This window comes from Saccoglossus kowalevskii, chromosome 9, assembly GCF_978046115.1.
Source record: "Saccoglossus kowalevskii chromosome 9, keSacKowa6.1, whole genome shotgun sequence".
NCBI classification, from domain to species: Eukaryota; Metazoa; Hemichordata; class Enteropneusta; family Harrimaniidae; genus Saccoglossus; species Saccoglossus kowalevskii.
Window position 1 is genome coordinate 17,043,179 of NC_140649.1, and position 23,091 is coordinate 17,066,269.

Genomic DNA, 23,091 nt, shown 5'->3' on the forward strand with positions numbered 1-23,091 from the left:
GATTTTTTTTGGCTTGGCTAATTTTGTTTATAATTGACAGGCAGGTCGTACCGTCACTAATTGGCAAAACAATCCTGGTCCACAGCTACCATGGCAACAGCCAAAAACTGTTTTTTGAATACTTTCGACCCCAAATTTATTACCTCCCACTAGTCTTGTATTCATGCCTTTTATTTTGGCTACGTTGCACACCGGTAAGAGATCACCGACGCCGACATTGTTACACTGTATCAACGTAATCCCGACGCAACTTTGAACTTTGAATGAACTGTAAATGCTGCCTGCAATCTAGAAAATACTATCGGTTGGAAATAATAAGGGATTGTTCAGTTACTCTGGCCTGGGGGGTCGGCAGATTCCATTTTGTCAGCTGTAAATCTCAGTTGACCCACCCCTATCAACAACAAAAAAGTGGGCGACCCCCTAACATTATATTTTAAAACATGCTGACCCCCCCCCCCGAAAAACAAAGAAACATTAACAGTTTTGGCTCTGACATGATTACAAAATGTATGATGTGCATTGAAAATATCGTGGTTTGCCGTAATTTTTAGTGTTTGCATTTAATAGACCAGTCACCTTAGGAGGGGAGGGGAAGCATAAAGCCAAAAAACGACTACAGAAAAAGCTGCAGGAAGTAGGGAAATCTATGCTGCTAAAGATAGTAAATAAAAACAAAGCTGTGGAGTACTCACTTGATAAACGCCCTTATAAGATAGGAAAAGAGGATTTGAATCTAGGCGGTTTGAAAACTAATTTGGATTTAATATATCTTTCATATCTTATAGACCAGGAAAGCTTTACACCTGAAGCACAGTCTGTGCTTATGAAAACAAAGGACACTTTGATTTTTGTATAAATTTGTGTTGGATTTTGGTATTTTACAGAGCAAAATATGCATATTTAAAAGTTAAAAAAACAAAAAAACTATTTATTTATATACATGAATCCATTTAACTTTTTTGATTTGCTGAACAAAAACTGTCACTGCTCTTTGTACTAATTGCTGTGTTTTTCCGTCTCCAGCTACAATTGGATAAATCCAGTAAATATCTTATACAATGGTGACTTCAGACTTTAAATAAAATAATCTGATATCACATGGACTTGGGATGTGTTCAAAACTTAACTGTATAATTGCATGGGGCTCTGCCGCATTGCATAATCTGTTAGTTATTTGTCAACTTCAACCCCAAAATATTTAGCCTATAACATTTTTTGCATCAACAAATTTATAGGCAATATGGGTAATAGTTATTATTAAGAACACATTTGTACGATTAACTTTTTAATTTATTGTTCTGAAATAAAATTTAAAAATATATATATATATAAGCGCGTGTGTGAATTGTGGAAAACAGGGTGACCCCCCCCCCCCATTCGCAAAATCAAAAACAGGGTAACCCCCCTACTGATCCACCCCCAGGCCGAAGTAACTGACCAATCCCTAACAACAGCATATGTCCTAGCAATAAAATAAAATGACTTCTAAGGACTGAATGTTTTTTTGCGAACTTTGTATACGGTGCCCAGTTTTAGTTATAAACCGACGTTAGCTTCACGTTCATGTCCTACCATGGCAACAGCCGAAAACATATTGCTAGTTTTTTTTAGTGGAGTGGATCGCCAACCGGCTTGTTTTCATTGGCAAAATCGTTCAGTAACATGTTTGGCATATTAGGTGTACATCACATGGACTACTACGATTGAGAGAACTTTATGTATGTTGAATGAGTTTTATAAACCCCGAAGGGCTCTTGGAAGATCCACCCGCAGTAAAATTAGCGATTGCCATGGAGGCGCAACCATCAACATCAAAATCCCAGGAGGTTTCTGCTGGCGACGTTACCCAGTTCCAAATAAAGATCACCAACGCCAAATAAGCAACATTTTAACCGGTAATCAAGATTAATTCAATCCACGGCTAACAAGCAACATCACAAGTGAAGATGTAGCGTGAAGCTCAGCGACTACTGCTGACAACGTAAGTCATGCTTGCGTGCCTTCACCATTGTATTCAAACGAATCACGTGGTGTGCCGTTCTCTTTCAAACCCGGGATTCGATCAATAGGGGAGTTTCAGTAAAAAAACACATTGCAAATCATGCAAATTCAACATTTTCAAACCAGTATACTAAAACAGAAATGCTCAGCGATGCAAAAGAAGGATAGATGTTACTTTTCATTATACACATCTCTGTTGATACAATCCCTCACATATTCTATTCCCAGTTATACCTGCGTAAATGGATTAGCCTCTTTTGAGGTTGACATTCAGACTAAAATCACGTGACAGGCTGTTAAAATTGGCTGTTGCATACACTTTCGCCGGTCTGGAAAATGTGTTTAGTTAGCTCTCATTCAAGTAACAATGCAGATTTCCCAGTGGGAGTGAAACTATTCGACTCTCCCATTAAAAAATAGGGGTGTTTTGAGCAAAAAAATGAATAACCCTGGAGTGCACACAACACACTGAATTTCGGAACAAATCTTGCATTATTTACAGCAGCAGAATACCACAGAAATATCAGACGAAACATGGAAACACTATATATATGTATTTCGGCCTGAACCCTCTCTATTGCAATTCCAGGAATTACCCCCCATATGTGCAACCATTTTCCACCTTGGTACCACCCAAGCCTGAAAACAAAATCTTAATACCACGCTGAAGCGTTTAGTAATAAGAACAGAGGGACAATCTACACAAATATATCAATCATGCATGCGTAAAATTACTTTAATTACTCATAACATATAATTACACATCGTTAAATAATATTGCGCAACCGTGCTTACGCTCGGGGTTGGTGTATTTAAATGAGTACATTCTGTTTCGTGACACCCCATCCATTTATTCCCAGCTCATTGTTTTGGTTTTCAATTTGTTTTGTGGCACAATGTTTTTCTTGTCATTGTTAATATATCACCATCCTTGCACACGTGCTCACACATTCATTCCTACTATTTTTGTTACGCTTCCTTCTTGTTTTGTGGCGAAAATGCATTTGATTCGTTGGGATATTATTGTACTGACTATAAATAACTTCTGCCTCACTCTAATCCTAAATCATCGGGGTCGCAAGGATTTGTGCGTAGTCAGATTGTTGTCATCAAATATCGGTACAGGCTGTAACACAACACATCATATATCCATTTATTGCTCATTTTGGCGCGTAAGTACAAGCATCATCAGTAAGTACATGCATTTGAACTATTTTTACTATTCCCTACATTCATCATCTATTTTGAGTAGTTATTTTGTATGATTAAAATGCATTATCATAGAAATAGAGTCAAAAATTACATTTTATCTCTATTTGTCCTAATATTTGAGTGAAACATATGCCAATGAAATATATTCGTTAATATACGTTTTAAAAAAACGACACCTTTTTCAAAATATAATAATAGTCTATGAGGCAGGGTAGGTCGGTACTGAATGTGGACAACCACAACCACACCAGTATTGGTAGAAACACTACTTAATTGCATATATCAGTCATTGGCAACAACACTACTAAAAACAGATATCAATATCTGGAATATGGGGTGCGATCACTGCCAAAAACATTTCTCTTAGCATGTTACCATTATCACATTATTTTTTAATTTTGTTAGCATTTTTACATTATTTCATCATTATGGGTCACATTATTATCCTTATTTTATAATTATGTTTTCATTTTTTCTTTATTTCATCAATATGTTCACATTTTATAATATTTTATCATTATGTTCACATTCTTTTTTAATTGTGTTAGCACTTTTGCATTATTTCATCATTGTGTTCACATAATTATGTCTTCATTTTTTTAGTTCATCATTATGTTCACATTTTATATTATTTTATCATTATGTTCACATTATTTTTTAATTTTGTTAGCATTTTTACATTATTTCATAATTATGGGTCACATTGTTATCGTTATTTTACAATTATGTTTTCATTTTTTCTTTATTTCAACATTGTGTACACATTTTTATATTATTTTATCATTATGTTCACATTGTTTTTTCATTTTGTCAGCATTTTTACATTATGTCATCATTATGTCATCATTATGTTCACATTATTTTTTAATTTTGTATCATTATGTTTTCGTTTTATTAGCATTTTTACATTATTTCATGATTTTGTTCATATTTATATATTATTTTGTCATTATGTTTTCATTATGTTAGCATTGTTTGATATGTTTATCTGTCCAATTATGATAATTAATACACGGTGAACAAACTCCTTAGATTAGTGTAGGCGCGTGTACATGCGAGTAATTGTTCTTGGTTTGAAACTACGCGTCTGTAGCATTGTTTTTATATCCCAGTGCACTAATACAGCATAAAATAAGCTTAAAGATATCATAAATATATCAATATCTGGAGTATGGGGTGCGATCACTGCCAAAAACATTTCTCTTAGCATGTTACCATTATGTTCACATTCTTTTTTAATTGTGTTAGCACTTTTACATTATTTCATCATTAGGTTCACATTTTTATATTATTTTATCATTATGTTCACATTATTTTTTAATTTTGTTAGCATTTTTACATTATTTCATAATTATGGGTCACATTTTTATCGTTATTTTTTAATTATGTCTTCATTTTTTTTAATTTCATCATTATGTTCACATTTTATATTATTTTATCATTATGTTCACATTCTTTTTTAATTTTGTTAGCACTTTTACATTATTTCATCATTGTGTTCAAATTGTTATATTATTTTATCATTATGTTCACATTATTTTTTAATTTTGTTAGCATTTTTACATTATTTCATAATTATGGGTCACATTGTTATCGTTATTTTATAATTATGCTTTCATTTTTTTTATTTCATCATTATGTTCACATTTTATATTATGTTATCATTATGTTCACATTATTTTTTAATTTTGTTAGCATTTTTACATTATTTCTTTATTATGGGTCACATTTTTATCGTTATTTTATAATTATGTTTTCATTTTTTCTTTATTTCATCATTATGTTAGCATTTTCATGTTATTTTATCCTTATTGTATCATTATGTTTTCGTTTTGTTAACGTTTTATTGAGATGTGTCATACTACTCATTCTTTTTAGAACTACAATCAATAATTGTGCAATGCGAATTTTAAATAATTATTTTTATTTCAGGATTCCTGAAGATGAATACCACCCTGTATTGTGACAGTCTGTGTATAATTCAGCGAATGCAGATTTCATGTCATGTACTTTTCATTGTGACTGCATTTATTATTGGATATAACACAAGTCGGCGTCTGACGTCACAGCTCTATAATCCTAATCTGCTTTTAACCTATCCTGGACATGACTTCAAGTGGGCAATGTCACTGTTACTTTCCTTAATATTGATGTGTAGTTTAGCTGAAGGCATCATGACTGACCAAACACGAAATTATGTGACCGATTCATATTTATACATAAACCCATTATCATCATTGTTCAGCCTGATAATAAGTTTGGTATACTACCAGAAAATTGAAAGATGGAATCGACCTCACCTAGTATGGTTGCTGTTATTTTACTGGATCATATGTATTATCGGGAAGAGTGTCGAACTTAGTACATTGACTCAAACAATTGGATTTCGAACCAGTATTTTACGATTCGATCTATATATAATCGCAATTGCTTTCTACACATGTTGTTTGGCTGCTGATATTTACATACTGAAAACCAAGGTGCGTGTGTAAACTATCTTATGATATGCATATACACCACTGGAATGTCAACACTAATTTCAGTTCTTAGTTAATCGCAACTATAATATTAAAATTATCTAAATTAATGTATATTACAGATTTTTCGTCCATACCGAGAGGCAAGACTTCCCAGTGATTTATTTAAATCCAAGTTATATTTTAGACCTTCGTATTCAAATTTGTTATCACGTCTTACTATCCACTGGTGGCCTTTATCGCATAAAGACCAATTAGATGTAGACGCCCTTGGTAGTTTACCAGAAGAATTCGAATGCAAATATGTTAAAATTGGGTTCGAAAAAGCACTGAAAATGGAGCAGGTAAACATAGGTGACCTAGGTGTTATTTTACTCAATTTTAACTGTGACTCAAGTGTGTTGTGCTACTAAAATTGAACATTTGTAATGACCGATGCATAGCTGCGTGTACTGTCAGGGTACATGCTTTCCGGTATCCTCGTAATATTCATATTTTAAACTGTTATGAGATTAGTGCTTGAACGACCATTTGTGTCCAGCGACATGTTTTATTTTTATTACCCGATACTAATATGAATAATCTATGTTAGTTATTATATATAACTGGTCTATTATAATACAGAAACGAGATTCTGGGCATCAGAGAACCGTCTCGGTTTGGAGAACCTCCTGGCGGGCGTATATGTGGGAAATACTGGCTGGGTTGTTTGAGTATTTTCTGACAGTTCCAACAAAGTTCTTACCCCCTCTTCTCATAGCTAGAATTATCAAATATGCTAATCAATATTATTACAAATCTTGGAAGCAGTCTGTAAGTACATATGTATTTTTCTATCTATAAGTATGTCGAACAAACAACATGCACACCCGATAAGCACAATCATAGTCATAAAAGGTAAGGGGCGGACCATTTGATATCCTGGGGGGCCAGAAAGATTTTGTGAAAAAAAATTCTATGACAATGCTTGAAAAAGAAAATCCTACACTATATGCATGTTAAAATTATGCTGAAAAAAAATCCAGATAGGGGGGAAAAAGTAGGCTTCATTTCAATCTTCCAGGCCCCCAGGATATCAAATGGTCTGCCCCTAATTCCATGTTCAGGAACACAAAACAATGAACAAGTACATAACAATCCCACCAATCAGAACACATGGCGGTACATATGAAATTTATTCTTTACGCAAGCTACCACAATCCTCAATAGATGGAATATTATGTTAACCTCGATGGATAGTAGACTACTATAACTACATTAATTTACACGAGTTGTATTGTAGTGGGAAGCAGTTGTATGTTAATTAGGAACTTGGTCGGATATCGGATGGAAGCAATTCTTACAATTCTATGACCTTGGAATATGCCATAGAATGACATAGAAAGTATAATTGAATTGTAAATTGATTTCAGAATAATTTGTGAAGTGCAAACATGTGCATGATTTTTTTTTCAGACTAATCCTGCATATGTAACGTCAGGAAATACTCAAACCTCGATTTTCATGAAACTGTATTCATATTGTAAAGCTAGAATATTTTCATCTAGAATATTTATTGAAGTTTTAGACAAGTAAAACATTTTCTAGAATTTTTTAGAAAAGAATGTCTATCAAAAATCCGAGATATTTGAGTTTAATGTAAACATGGTGTTGTAGCATCCGGTGCTGTGAATTTCAGAAATGACAAAATCCATTTTGCATTAGTCTTTTTAGTAATGTACGTTACCACACGTTTATAACAAAAAAAATCATCGTTTCTAATATATGTTTGAAATATGTTTGGGAAAAGTTTCTATATGAATTAATTGTACTCAAAACGTGTCGAACACGAACAAAACATATACCGGCCAAACAGCATCGCATCGCAAATAAATTTAACATGCTAGAAAATGTGGTTTGAGATGTTTTGGTCATGTTCCAAATGTTAAAGGACTGGACAAAATGTACAAAGGGGTAGGCCGGTGTTTTTTGAAAGTCGCGTACATAAAAACATGTGACCCTTCACAAACATTTGCATAAAATTTTCTGACCTCCCCTTTGAATGGTGCATGAACAACTGTGACCCTCCCTCCTTCTAAGTGTAAGGATAGTACATGTATTAAAACTATATATGCATACCAATTGATATTCTACTACACTACACTACACTACACTACACTACACTACACTACACTACACTACACAGCTTAGAACTTTTCTACTTCAATCAGTTAGCCCAGCTCTCATTGAGAAGAGAAAAATATATATGTACCACATTAGGGTGATACATACACAATTTTACTTCATGAGTGTCGTGTGCATTCTTTAAAATACGAATTACACATGTTCAATACCACCATTCTATATTCTTAATACATACTCTAGATATACACGTTTTTTGTAACAACACTGAGATTCAGCCAAATATTACTGACTTGCCCACCACACAGTATAAATATGTTAATGAGAAAAGGAATCCTATTCACCAAATCATCTTCAGTGTAATCAGTGTGAATGAAATAAGATATATGATTCAAAACGAACTTAAACAATAAACCTATAAAAATGCCCACGATACCAAGATATATAGGGACTGCCAGTTTTATTAGTCCCTGTTCGGACAAAGTTCGAAACGATGACGTATAAATTTGTTCATTCTTTGAATGTCCCTAGTACTTTACCTTGGACATATGCACATGCAGTGGTTTACTGATTTAATCCAATATGTCTGACTGGCAGCCATTTTGTTTTTTGAAAATATGGTATCTTATGCATGCTTTGTCAGTTTTTGTTCAAATTTGATACATAGATTATACATGTTAGGACACATGTCTACAATGATTCGTTTTGATCGGATCAAAGATGGCCGACTGGCAGCCATCTTGTTTTTTCCAAATGTATTGTTGACATGTTTTTTTCTCTTCAAATTATACATGTTATTTTACATGTCTATGACAATTAGTTTCACAATCGGATCAAAGATGGTTGACTGCCTGTAATCTTGCTTTTTGACCATACTACTATATCTCTGCCCAGACAAAGGAAATTCAGTTTCGATCGGAAAAATGCATGAATTTTTGACCATATATTTCGATTTTGGAAGAGTAATTTAATACATCTAATTTCTGTTGATACTAGACCAACCATTTATTCACTCTAAATTACTAACTATACTTTGTCATTCATAGGTAGGATTGTGGCTGCATGCCAGCACAGCAACCATACCCCTGCGTAGAAAATTCTACAATCATACTATAAAACGTACACTAAAAAGATAAAAATTATAAAAAAGCCAAATATACTGAGAAGGAAGGGGTTGGTAGGGAAGAAAGGTCTACCTTGTAGCCAAACATTGCAGAGGAATGAGAAAGGAGAACCATAGGTAATAGTCTGGAAGCTAAGGCCAAGAATTTGGAGTTTAGCTGCACCCCACGTCAAACATTGCGGAAACAGACTTTTCTTATGCAAAATTTTCTGACTTTTTAAAAAATGCTTGTTTCCAGGACGGAAAATGCCCTGAAAGGGGTGAAAATTGACATGTTGCTATGGCAACCTGAAATATCAAGATACGGATGTAAAGTTGGTACCAAAATGTAGATGGTGGAATGGCCCAATTATTTATGACATCATATATGCTAAGTAGCTAATTTGCATATTCATAAATTACCAACAAAGCTGTTTTTCAAAGAAAATTGTATATATTGCGTGATTGTTTTTTTTCAGGAAGATATAGTCTTCACAACACTGTTTTTGCCCAATATTATTCTGAAGGTTATCAATTTATTTTCTATAATTATAACGTGTTATAAATAAGACAACTATGAACATGGCAATCAGGTTTGAAAACAATAACATCTTTATTTATACAATTTATTTGCATACAGAACTAAGCACAATTGTGCGAAATGAACAAGCTTTAAGGCAGTTTATTTACCATATCATGTGTCTTGGTTTTACAGTAATGGAGACCAGTAATGACAACTCTACAGAAAGTGTGCATCTGCACTGCTGCAAATTGTACACATACTTACTTTACATTTATGTTCTGTTACTTTACAAAACTAGTTTTAGGAAATTATATAAAACCTTCTTAGATTAATACATGTCCAATGTTTTCTAGGTTCAATGGTGTTCTTAAAATGTTTTAAATAATCATTAGTCATAATCACTGTCAGCATCTGATTCAGGCTCAGGCTCAATATATCTGCCAGTATCAGTTTGCGCAGTCTGTCGCTGAACATCCACGTGCATCTGTGCAAGGAAATCCTGTATTCTTGCAGGTTTTGCAGCTAACCATCTGGAGCAATGCTTTTGGTGCTGGATCCTGAGTCATCCACAAGATCTTTATTGTGTTTCCTTCTACCACCCAGCCATGTCCATTGGGGCTCGGAGCTTGAAATTAGGCATTCAGTGAATTCTTCCAGGTCAGGGCACTTTGATTTGGTGGTATTTTATGAGTTTCTGCCCCCTTTGACAACTTTCTGTACCTCACCTTATTCACACTGGTGCATTTGGCTCATTATAAATGCAACACAGGCCCTTTTCACATTTGGTCAGTAGGTCTGCTGTAAGGTCAAGCCTGTCACCCAGATTTGTCATGGCAGACATAAAATCTGCATCTTTGTTCATTAACTTGAAGAATATCTTCTTACTGTGCCACAGAAACTGCTTGTTGAGAATGCGTGCATACCAGGAAGTGCCTTGCAGACGTCTTCTCCACGTTTCCTGCATATAGCTTGAATGTCAATGTATTTCCATCGTTTCTGAGTAGCCTGTATGTTGATAATCAGTGGAATGTCAATTTCTTTTTGAAAATACACAGCAAGGTCAATCACATCAGTGTCAGATGTTCTCAGGACAACTGCTCTTAAGGTAGAGATGCAGTTTACCTGACAGGTATTTTAATTAGTTAATTAGGAAACCAAGATGACCTCCTTTGTCCACAAAACTATATATTTTCGGAAAGCTTATTGTATGAATTTTAAAATTTTGTTAGTATTTTTTTTTCTCATGGACACTGTAGTTTGAAATATGCACAAAAAGGTGCTTTTTTGGTCAAAAGTGATTAAAAAAAAATAGCTTCTAAACCATGCTTCTGTTTCCTGTCAAAATTGGTTTACGGGTACATCTGTTAACTATGAAGAAAGTGCCGTCTTGAAAACTGTCTGCCATATGTCAATTTTGCAGGGCAGCAGCTCAAATTTCGCTACTTCAAGTTTATGCATAAATTAACACCCAGACTAGTTGTCTGTATGATTGCTGTAACACTGTTCAACCAAAAACAATGCCCCGACGGCGTTTTGAAGATAATCACATGGTCAATCATTTGTGAAAATTTCAAAACAAAAGGTCAAAGCGTCTAGGGGCTATTTTTTTTAAAGTTCTGGGATGTGCACTAAAAGGAAGCTGAGATAATTGGTAATTTGCATAACAATTCACTCAGTAAGAATTTTGCTAATGCTCATAATTAAAATGGCTGTAACAGTTCCAAATTTAAATGTATTATCGTTTTGTAAAAAGTTAAATATAGTGCATAATATGGAGATCCCGTCATTTCTTTTTTTCACCATATTTTTTTTTTGTTTTTTTTTTATTTTATTTTTTATTTTTTTTTTAAATGTGTTTGTGCCAGGCGACAGTTTCGGACATTGAATGTCGCTGTAAGTGCAAATTGCAAGTGCTAGTGCTGACACATAGTGCATTCTTTTTTATTATTTATGTACAGCCTTGCTAAATCTTGCTAAGCATTCAAAAGAGAGAATGTTTGCAACTGCTCTCTATATTTTAAAATCGTCTTTTGAGTATGTTCCACTATTCACAATTCTACAAAATATTAACAGTCTATAGCCAAGACTGTTTGGATAATAAAAAGCAAAAAAACTAAATTTCACTCCCAAGTGCCCACGAACCTGCATTTCTACCTTAAATCTCCAGTTTCTACAATTTGCTTGCAGTGCAACAATAGTTTTGTGTCAGTCTCTTCAGCAAAGTATGTCAGAAAAGGAACAGCATCTTTGAGTATTGAGTCTTCATGTACCTTCAATCTGTGGCATTTTTTACCATGACAAACAAACAAAGATGTTTTTTTAATAATATCAGAATAACCTGCATCACCATTCTTCGATCATTCATCGACCAGGAATTCAGGAAGATTCTGTTTGTTCTCACTGTTTGACATAAAATTGACCCAGTCTTTGGGTGCCTTCTGAGATCCACTGGGGATTATATCTTATCCCTGTCACGTTGCTCCTTCTCTCACGTTCTGTATTCTTAGTGGAGACTGGAAAGTAGTTATCAATCACAAGATCAATTCTTGCAGGTTGTGGAGCTATGGCTTTACATGCAGAAGAGAGCACAAATTGGGCCACTTCAGTGAAGGTTGATGGCTTCCTGTTGTTTGGTGTAGGTTTGAGCTTCTGGATAGTGGCAAAAGTGACAATCACCAGGGCCATGTTGTCTAGTATGGGATACCTTTCTCGAGATCCTCCAGGAGTTTAGACTTTTGTGATCTGTACGCCATGAGGTGTATCTATTGCCCATGGAATTTGGCCTAAAAAAAGTTTCAAATAGGTTAAACTCTCGTGACCTTGCAAGAAACACCAAATTGCAGAAAAATGAATGGTCTGCCTTGATGATTAAATCTCGTCCCGCAACTTTAAGTTAACGGTCAGCTGTTTGTGTTGAGAATGTTTGAAGCTTCTGTTTCGATAGCATGTCAAAAACTGATGCTTCAGCAGACTTGATCAGTCGACAATTCACAAACTCTTCACAAAGTTGACCACCAATCTGTTGAGTAGTTAATAAAAACTTCTTTGTTTTATCTTCTGCTGCTACCCCTGTTGAAATTGAAGTTAACTTCTCTGATTCAGAAAATGGATTCAACATGCTGGCAAGGACCTTGACTACCTGTCTCACTTCTTTCTCATCGTTTTTTATCCGAGAGGGTCCTGTCTCTTTGTGGGGCCACTTGCATTCATCTGATATGCCAACATATCTTTCGATGTTTTCAGTTATCTGTGAGTGGTCAGCTGTTATTTCAATCCATCTCCCAACTGCATCTTCATTTCTGCTTTTTCCAACAATTCCTCCTGGTATTTTGCTCCTCTTGTTTATTGTTTCCTCAAAAGAGTGATCCTCTGGAATCTTTGCAAATGGATTTTTCTTAGTTAGTTGAATGCCAAACTGACCACGTGTTAGCTGGTGCAAAGTTAGTATGCCCATACCTCGCATAATGGTCTACAATCCCTTTCAGCTTAGACTGTAATCATATGAATGGCACTTGGATCCCTGGTAACAAACATGATTTTATTTTAAAATAGAGGTTTTATTTACCAGGTATGCAAATGTCATAATCGTGATCACACTCTAAGCTGTAAGTGACAATAGAATGTCTCTGAACCATTTTGGGTAAGGAACAACTATTTATGAAATGTTTAGTATCACTGAGACCAAGGGTAGAGTAAAGGTTATTATGTGGTAAATCATGAAGCCAAGATCCCGTGAAAATCTCATCTCATCTCGTATTTTGACATGTGACAGAACCGAATGATCTTGGCGATTATAAATCCTGTTGGACATTAAATATCAAAATCTATGGTTTAAATATTGCACTAAAATATATACCTTGCAGTGGCGGATCTTGAGGGAGGGTTCTTGCCCCCCCCCCCCCCGTTGAAAATTTTATTCAATTTGTTTTTGTATAACATAAAAAAATCATTAACTTAGTCTGGCGATTTTAAAGTTTGGACCCTCCTTAAAGAAATCCTGTATCCGCCTCTGCCTTGTTTGGTTAAAGAGACTACTTCTGCCAAAGCGAAAAATTGTATCAATTGCATGGTTGTTAAAACGTGCATACCCGGGTTCTTTCGCGTACTCATTGAAATACGTTCCAAATATCGAGACGAGATTTCCGTGGGATCTTGGCTTCATGACTACACACAAGCCTATGGATCTCGACAACCCCTAGTTATCTATTTCAGATAAGATATATGCTTGTACATGGTTAACTTAATAGCAATGTTATTTAAGTAATATGCAAATTAGCTAATATGCAAATTAGCTAATTATCATATATGATGTCATAAATATTTGGGCAAATAGTGTTGTGAAGACTATATCTTCCTGAAAAAAAAAACAATCACGCAATACATACAATTTTCTTTGAAAAATCAGCTTTGTTGGTAATTTATGAATAAGCAAATTAGCCAATTAGCATATATGATGTCATAAATAATTGGGCCAATCCACCATCTACATTTTGGTACCAACTTCACTTCTATATCTTCATATGTATTGAAAATATAGATCTTTTAATGATTTCATAATATTTTCAGGTTGCCATAGCAACATGTCAATTTTCACCACTTTTAGGGCATTTTCCGCCCTGGAAAATGTCAGATAATTTTGCGTAAGAAAAGTCTGTTTCCACAATGTTTGACGTGGGGTGCAGCTAAAACCGTTTTTAGAAGGCTTTTGAGAAGTAGCTTCCAGACTATAACTGGTTGTACTTTTACAGCAGAAAGGTGCTAGCCACACCACTGCTAGATTAAATTTTCATAATCATGGATTACATTTGAATAATCAGGGTATTAAGTAATGTAGTGTAAAAAATGTATTTGCATATTAATTACAATCTGCTGAAATATGTGTAAACAAACAGTGGCTATTGGCATTGTAAACATATATTACATCATAATATTACACTACAATAAATATGTGTGTTTTAATCCAGAATGACATAAATATTATTTTCCCCAGTGGTGAATTGCTAGTCGCCAAATAACTTTCTGTTCACGTAACTTGTTTGTTTTTTTCTTCCAGATCTGGTGTATAGTACCGACTGGAAACTTTCATTGCAACTGTCTGGTGATTCATTATTAGAATCATCAGACAATGGGTCCTAATCGTAGCTCTGAATATAAAGTTTTTAACATGTCATTCAATGTAAATACAGCTGCTGAATGAGTAATAAGAATAGGTGTATTGAGGCAACACAGTCATAAAATCTCGGCTACATTTACTGTGGTGTCATGAGCCTTGCAATGCACACAAAAATGCGACCCTCCCCCTTATGCCTGCACAGATTACTGTAACCCTCCCCTCAACACTTGCATGAAAATCAGTGACCCCCCCAAAAAAACAAAAAAACAAACACCTACCTACCCCCTCCTGTACTTTCTGTCCAGTCCCTAATGCGATTTGTCCAATTTTGGTAAGGAATTAAGATAAACTATGGTTTTCTAAATGGTATCCAATATTATTTCCACTGTATTGTAGTTGTAGATTAGTAATTGTCCATCAGTTACTGTAAAATGTATTGTGTTCTCTAATCAACAGAATTCAAAATACATCACACTAAATGAGTTTTTCAACAATGGATTTATCCTTATTGCTGTTATCTGTACCGTGTTTCTTGTGTGCCCATTGTTGATTTCCTTGAGCTATCATACACTTTCTCGTGTATGTGTTAAGGTTAAAGTGGCACTCCAGGTATGTATAAATCACAGCTCAAAAGCTTGTAGTATCAGTGCAGCCAACATGGTGCATACATTCGCGTTGGTAATTAAAGAGATGAGTTTCTTATGTTGTTTAATCCATTTAATAATAAGTCAGAGTTAATTTGTTATCACATAGGTTATACTATCTGCCAAGAAGCATGACGCCATATTGCTAGTACAATATAATTTCAAATAATATATTAGATTTCTTAGTTTACATGCATTTCTGAGCACAGTCAGCTAATTATGTTATGGCCAAAATTTGTAAAGTTTTTCTAGGAGTGATTTTATATCACAAGGCTAATTGTAGAGCGAATTATGCAGAGTAAGGCCATGTGAGAAATACCAACAATATACTTCATATTTGTCATAGCATAAACATCATCTAAATAACAGTAACAACCCACATTTGTTCATATAATGTGTTTACTGAAACATAAAAACCAAACATAGACTGTGCCTAACCAGGCTAAAATAATATCAAGACGATTACTGATTGAAACAACAAATCATGAATTAAACATACCAAAACACATAATAATCGCTATGCAGAACACGAAAAAGTATACATAAAGTAGACTAAAAACCACAAACAGTTAGTAGAACAAAGTTTATTACCATTAAGCTAGAAATAAACACCAGAGAAAAACTATCCTATCAAATAGAATGATTGTTGAAGACTAGAGCACATGGGAGAGGTGAGACCATCTTGAAACAGTCGGATTGATGATATTGTGAAGGTGAATGGCTCTGAGATCAAATTCATAATGGGCTTGGATAAAAGGGATTTCATGTAGACAGAATAGGGTTAGGTTAGGGTTTGACAGATTGACCACAATTATTGTTAATTAGGACAAATAGTAACGTTGTTTGATGTATAGATCAGTTCAGGGTAATGCCAAGTGTTTAAGAGCAAAAACAAACTGTCAACAAATCCTGACAATATATTATTTGAACAATAGTATGAATGTTATGTGTAGGCAAGGGAAAACGAACAAATTCATTGACTGTGATGGTGATATTGCATATGGGGCGGGCTTATGTGCACAAGGCAGTTTTCATTGCAGACCATGGCAGAGTGAGGATCATAGAGACGCCATTGTACTCATTAAGTATGCCATCAGTGCAAGTCAGGAAGACTAAATTTTAGACTAAATTTTCGAAATAATATTTACAGCTCCAGAGTTGATGGTATGCACACATTTATAGACAATGTGACAAATGCATTCATTCATCGAGTTTGCAGTGGAACAATTTATTTTAAACTCCTAGCCTGATTACTCACTGTAGTAGGGAAGTCGTTGTGTGAAACATCTGGAATAGCAAATTTATAAAAACGTGTCAGCACTGTATTGAACTTGCTTATCATAGACTACATTGTAAACATCAGCTGCACACGCACGTTAACCCAGCTCATCTTCAACTACTTTCTTCAAATAAAATGTTATCAGATGACAGGCAACCTGCATTACAAACAGATTGCGACTTCAATTAAAGAAATCTATCAGTGCCCTTAGAAGGACTGGTTTCTGAGTTTACCCAAAAAAACTCAAAACAAAATTAAAGACATGCACGATACTCACAGAAAATAACGTAAATAATTACCCATTCTTCAACGTTATTAAAGATATTTACAGTCAAACGATAAATAGATGTATTGGCAAATGAATACATGGAGCTGCATTGTGCTGTGCATAATTTATATTACATAAGGCATATATTTTGACCAATATAAGCATTATTAAATTTGATACGTGATGTTTTACATTGTTTCAATTACCTTTATTGAAAACAAAAATCCCTACAACACAACACAGTATTGTATGTTTGCATGTCATATAAATGTCTGTAAAATGTTATATGTTATGTTTTATTTCATGCAGACAAACATAACACTTATCCACAATGATTGTTTCATTCCTCAATCAGATACTTATTTATGACAAAGCACTGAAGCTATCATTATCATCTATGTCATCTGGAGATACAACTGGACAAATTGTGAATCTTATATCTGTTGACGTTGCTGCAGTGCAACAAGTAATACAACACATGGCCTTTATTATTGCCACACCCATTAATGTGAGTATTATCGAATTACGGGGAAATTCTTCTCCGCTGGGTTCTCCACACGTGCCAGGGGGGAATATCGTCTGTCTCTATGTCACGTCTGCTTGAGGTGCGGGATCGGGAAAGTCACTTGAGCTTTACAGTCAAATAGACACACACAACCAAATACGTATCAACTCTCGTCTTTAGTCGGTCAGTCGAGTACTCTATAAGACACAGCGCCCTGGGGAAAAGTTTCCAAGACTATCGCAATGCTGATCCAAGACTTTGGTGGTGTTCTTACCAAGACTAACTAAAACGCCTTTATTCACTTTCAAAACCTTAACCAATTACAAAGCAGTTTAAAGACTCTAAGGCGTGGCCTTCACACATTCAACTTGCAGATAGCCAATCAAACTAAGTACTGGACACGTCCTATCTTTTGATTAATCGTTCACTATATCACTAACTGCGAATACCCAACTGTCAGAAATAGCGGTCCGGATAACGTCGGTTATATCGTAATTAGTTCCAAATCAAGTTCCGTCCAGGACCTTGCATGAGCCTAAACGATGACAGACATAACACAGCCATTCACGAGTAACCAGCTAAATAAGTCGGTCAACAGATACGCGAAAACTAATTCATGACAGTCCTACCAATTGTACGAATAACCCATGTGTAGTCGGAGTACTCCAGTTACCACAAATAATAAATAACAGAGCGCGCAAGACGTTTTATATAACTTTTTTCGTAACGGAGTGTGCTTATCATGTGCTTACTGTGATTTAAATTTATGCTACCATCATGTATGACTAAAATATGTTCAAATATGTAAAGTATCAACAGGAGCAATGACCACAAATGAGCAATGACAACAGATTTCGAACAAGTGGTAAATCATTGTTTGAAATACTATTGGCGAGATAAGTTAATGTATACTTTGTAATTATATATTTTATAATATATAGATTTATTTTTTTAAATTTTAACTTGTATTCAAGCGGAACACCCAGGGCAGAATTCACCCGTCATTAATACATCATTAATTGATTGATTGATATATCTATCATTCGATCATTTCCTCTTGTAGTGAGGACACGTAATTGCATCCAAGTTACCATCGTTGTGGTATTAATAAACACGTACAATAATTATAATCACACTATTTATATTACAGTTAATTCTTAGCTTTGCTTTTCTTGTCTGGAAATTGGGAATTGTTGCAGTTATGAGCCTTGCTGTATTCCTTATTGTTATACCATTGCAAATCCGATTGATTCGAACACAACAAATTGCTCAGAAAACGTATTTGGTAAGTATTTATGGTGCATGGTGTTTTATATCGTTGTGAATGTATTAGATTTGTTGAGTCTAGCTCAGTGTGTAAAACAATCATTTTTACACATGTACATTCAAGTCGAATTCAGCACAACAGGATTAATTATATTTTGTAGGTCATTATAATATATTGATATATTCCGTATGAAACCAACATTAACCAGCCAAACCATATTAAGCTGGTTGATATGTTACTGTATGATGCCACGAATCATTACACGAAACAGTTTGGAAGAGTGTAAATCGCGATGGCCCAACTTTTAAAATGTGATAAATAAATTGTTGTTGAAAATGGCTAGTCAGTTTTTACTCAAATAGATAGTCAAATGACCACAAAACTCGGTCGATACTCTCGCTGGACTGTCTTCCTGTATACCTTTTAGTATCCATGTAATGACCTCATAGTATACACACTTGGTGTGGCAAACAGTAATTATAATAACCTTAACAAATTGGCTTGCAGCAAACAGACAAATACTTCAAAACTAATAATAATCTTAGCAAAACAGTAAGCTTGGCAATAAGAACGCTTTTTGCAAACTTAACACTTTGTTACTCGGCATGGAGTTTGCAAATTAGCCTGAAACTATACATTTATTGTTGAATTTCATAAATCATTTGTGTCAGACACGAATAACCTGTAAATAACTTTTCAGTTACATGCTGATGCTCGAATAAAGAAAGCTACTGAAATTCTGCAGAGTGTGAAAATACTAAAGATGTATGGATGGGAAGAACTGTTTGCTTCTACTATTAAGAATATACGTGGTGATGAAATGAAACAAATATCTGTCGTTGGTTTACATACTTTATTCTCAGGTGATTTATATAATAATTAGTATACATTTAACATACATTTAAAATATCCTAAAGTATATTATTAGGTAATGAGTGTCCTCCGTATGACATGATTTTCTTAATTACAGGCGGTATCGCCAAAATCCTGCCAGTTATCATTCCGTTGGTGGTAAGTCATGATTTATCTTCTGAAAAATGGAATTTATTCTCAAAATCAAACTATGTGTAATTGACTTCATACGTTAATTTTTGATGTATCTCGTTTCAATCATGAGAACCACATTACTCGGCTATGCATATAATCGCGTCAACTGTTTCCATGATCACTGTAATATTGGTAAAACGCAATGACAGGAATATTATTTAATGGGTGAAAACAATTCAAGTACTTATATTTCACTCTCAACGTTTTCTCGGCGGCCATTTTTATTTAAGGAATAGTGTGATAAATAACGGTCGTTTTATGATACCACTGTTTAATTTAAAGTTTCTATTTTCAGATATTCGTTTTGCATTTGGCAATTAGTTCAACACCACTCACACCTGATCTAGTATTTACCGTTCTACCACTGGCAAATATGTTGATTGAAATACTATATATGGTTCCCTTTAATATTGCATGTGTTACGGAAGGATTGTCAAGTGTAAAACGAATAGAATGTTTTTTATCTGATGATGATGATGATGATTCTCGACCGGAGTGTTATAAAAAAGAGGACATAGAGAACGATGACAATATCGATGAAGTCTGTGAGGTATTAGTAATATTTTATATTTTATTTGTTCGTATAAGAACAATGCTTACATGCAATATGATATGATAATCAAATAATATTGGTGCGAAACTTACATCCACAACTACCCTCCGAACAACCGCAGTAGTTTATGGGGAAAAAAGATATAAAATATTTCAACAACAAAAATTAAAAAGTCTTAATATGAGTTGGACAATGTAACAATTAAGAATTAAATCAACATAATTTTCAATATTAATCCAACCAATAAATGTGTTGGTGATATAAATTTGCAAATCAATATATTGCTAATTGTGTACCACAATATCACTTGTTGACACTGCATTGTGATGATATGACGCATAACGTCTCAACTTACAATATGTATTTTTTAGTATCTATACTTGAAAAACGAACCGAGTGATGTCATGCCATTGGTGTCGAGTAATAAACTTCTGAGATATGATGCAACCAGTGATAATCGAACATCGTTGATGGTGAAAACAATTACAGAACCTGGAACAGCTGTCAAGGTACGTCTGTAACTAATTCCATCCAGATAAATCAGCACCTATCTGTTCAACATGTTGTGCTAATACTGTCATGAACGTTCTTTCGGGTGGCAGTGAATTTACGTGGTTGTTGAATTTTATATATCCCCATCAAGTACAGACGTATTACTCAGATTTCAGGTCCATGTGACTTCCAATTGAAGCTGTCACATTGGACATTAAGTCATGAGTTGGCATACTTATTATGAAAAAGTAGTAGATTGAAATGTACTCATTTTATTCCCAGATAGAGAATGGAAACTTTGGCTGGGGACACAGCGAAAATATACTAGCATTGAAAAATATAAGTATTGACATTCCTACAGGTATGTGTAGTTCAGTACACAAACTACATTTACGTTTAATTATTCAATCGTGTGAAAATTAATGTGTCTTGAAATAGTATACAAATGTCGTAATTTGTGGTAGTAGTTGCCATTTGGGTGATGTTGTGAAGTTATTATAATCATTTTCTGCACTATTGTGTATTTACTTGGAATAATATCATTCATGTATTTTTATGATTTATACATGTTATTCTATCATCCCTTTTCACATACATTAAACATAATGTTTCGGAGTTAGAAATGTAGGAAACTGTTGCATTTCCCCGGAGTTTGTACAGTTGACGCATTATTCTTGGTGAGGATAGTTTCTATACATGTCACGTTAGTTTGTTTGTTGACTAGCAATGTAGACACTGTTAATATTATGTCAAAGATTTATAGTTTTTTTAGACCGTCACACAATATGTCATGTCAACTGTAAACACTGTTAAACCAGTTTTCCAAGGCATATCAAATGTGTTACATTGCTTTTGACGTGTCGTATAGTCATAATTTTTCTTTTGAAATGTTTTAATAGGAAAACTTACCATGGTCATAGGTAAAATTGCTTCGGGTAAATCATCTCTTATAATGGCTCTTTTGGGAGAAATAACCGGATATTCAGGTTCGGTGGAATACAGGTGCGTACATAAAATGTTATTCCCATTATTGTACGAAAGTTCTGTAAGTTCCGATCTGATACGGTCTCAAAAAACCCGCGTTTGAGGTGTTTCATCTTACTTAAAATTCGCCACCACAATCTTCACATATATATTTTCAGAAGCTCATTTAAATTTCATTCCGCTAGACTTCTGTCAATAAACCTGCAAACAATTTCTTCAGAGATAAGCCATTGTAATTCCTCTCCAAATGAAATACGCCATACGTCCTAGAAATGTCATGTCTTGCGGGAATGCACTACACGTGGATTCGGGTAGTGGTAGTACTTGAATATATTGTTATTGTTTCTATACAATTTATATATGAAAATATGTGAGGTTAGTGCTTACATGTAAAGCCAGCATCATGATCAACTAAACACTTTTAATGGACTACTTTTAACATGATAATCCCTAATAACTGGCATCAAAATCCTGTTAGGTCCAGAACCCGAGTGCGTAATGAGTTCGAGCCTCGAGCTTTATATCACATAGAAGCTCTGGGGACGTTAGAAGATATAAAACGCCCGGGATGTAACTGGATCATCAATGTTGAAATGAAGACACACGACTTAAAAAACATGGCGACAAATTTCAGGTGGATTTTGAGGCGATAATTTCACTAGAGAAAATTAATATAGGCCAATTATCAAGCAAAGTTGAAGCCAAGTAGGCATTCTGAAAGTACAACACACCACATTTATCTTTACTTGTGCATGTATTATTACGTTTGTATGACAAAAAAAGATCAAATTTAATCTTGAATAGTGTATCCTGCTAACCAATAAGGCAATGACACTCTGGCAATAATAAAGAATTCTAACAAGAATTGTTGTTTTTCAGACCGAATCCTAAATTCGTTCATTAATTATCTGACAATGAAGAATATTAATGTTTAAAAAAATGTATGTTTTCATGACAACAAGATCCAGATATCTTCCAAGAACTTATCTAGTGTTATCTTTGTTTCCAAGAATTTTTCATTAAGTTCTTATTTCCTAATCTTGCCTCCCGGGCAACTCCTGATAAAATTATAATAAATTATCGCTCATCATTGTTTTAGGTATCCAGCTCACATACAAACCAACCAACTCAAACTAACTGTATTCTGTGTCATTATCAAAACAAAAACACATAAGCACTTGGTGATATAATGTATCTGCAATTCGCAAATTATTCAATCGTGTGAAAATTAGAATCGTAGATTCGCTACAGTTGCAAAATATATAATTAAACCTGTGCAAATTGTATTCACAGAGACAACGCTAAAATATCCTATGCGAGCCAAACGGCCTGGCTTCTGAATGCTACACTACGTGATAATATTATATTTTGGAAGGACTTTGATCAAGTCAGGTAAATATTATCATAATAACGGATTATTAATTTTATAAAGTTTACATCGTGCAACAACAATAATAATAAAGATAATTATTATATGATATGCTATCCCCATCCTTCATA

General features: G+C 34.4%; 1 protein-coding gene across 2 annotated transcripts in view; it reads left to right on the forward strand.

The window, feature by feature from the left end:
- Positions 1 to 3,126: 3,126 nt before the first annotated feature.
- The window catches only part of LOC100373510 (ATP-binding cassette sub-family C member 9-like), a 29,165-nt gene continuing 9,200 nt past the window's right edge, over positions 3,127 to 23,091 (forward strand). For both annotated transcript variants that reach the window (XM_085503757.1, XM_085503758.1), the window contains exons 1-14: positions 3,127 to 3,195; positions 5,149 to 5,696; positions 5,816 to 6,037; positions 6,318 to 6,506; positions 15,009 to 15,161; positions 17,099 to 17,251; positions 18,399 to 18,533; positions 19,216 to 19,378; positions 19,486 to 19,526; positions 19,858 to 20,112; positions 20,487 to 20,624; positions 20,890 to 20,968; positions 21,507 to 21,609; positions 22,885 to 22,983. In XM_085503757.1, the coding sequence (XP_085359883.1) occupies positions 5,160 to 5,696; positions 5,816 to 6,037; positions 6,318 to 6,506; positions 15,009 to 15,161; positions 17,099 to 17,251; positions 18,399 to 18,533; positions 19,216 to 19,378; positions 19,486 to 19,526; positions 19,858 to 20,112; positions 20,487 to 20,624; positions 20,890 to 20,968; positions 21,507 to 21,609; positions 22,885 to 22,983 (2,267 nt within the window). In that variant the 5' untranslated portion in view covers positions 3,127 to 3,195; positions 5,149 to 5,159. The remainder of the gene's footprint in view (positions 3,196 to 5,148; positions 5,697 to 5,815; positions 6,038 to 6,317; positions 6,507 to 15,008; positions 15,162 to 17,098; positions 17,252 to 18,398; positions 18,534 to 19,215; positions 19,379 to 19,485; positions 19,527 to 19,857; positions 20,113 to 20,486; positions 20,625 to 20,889; positions 20,969 to 21,506; positions 21,610 to 22,884; positions 22,984 to 23,091) is intronic.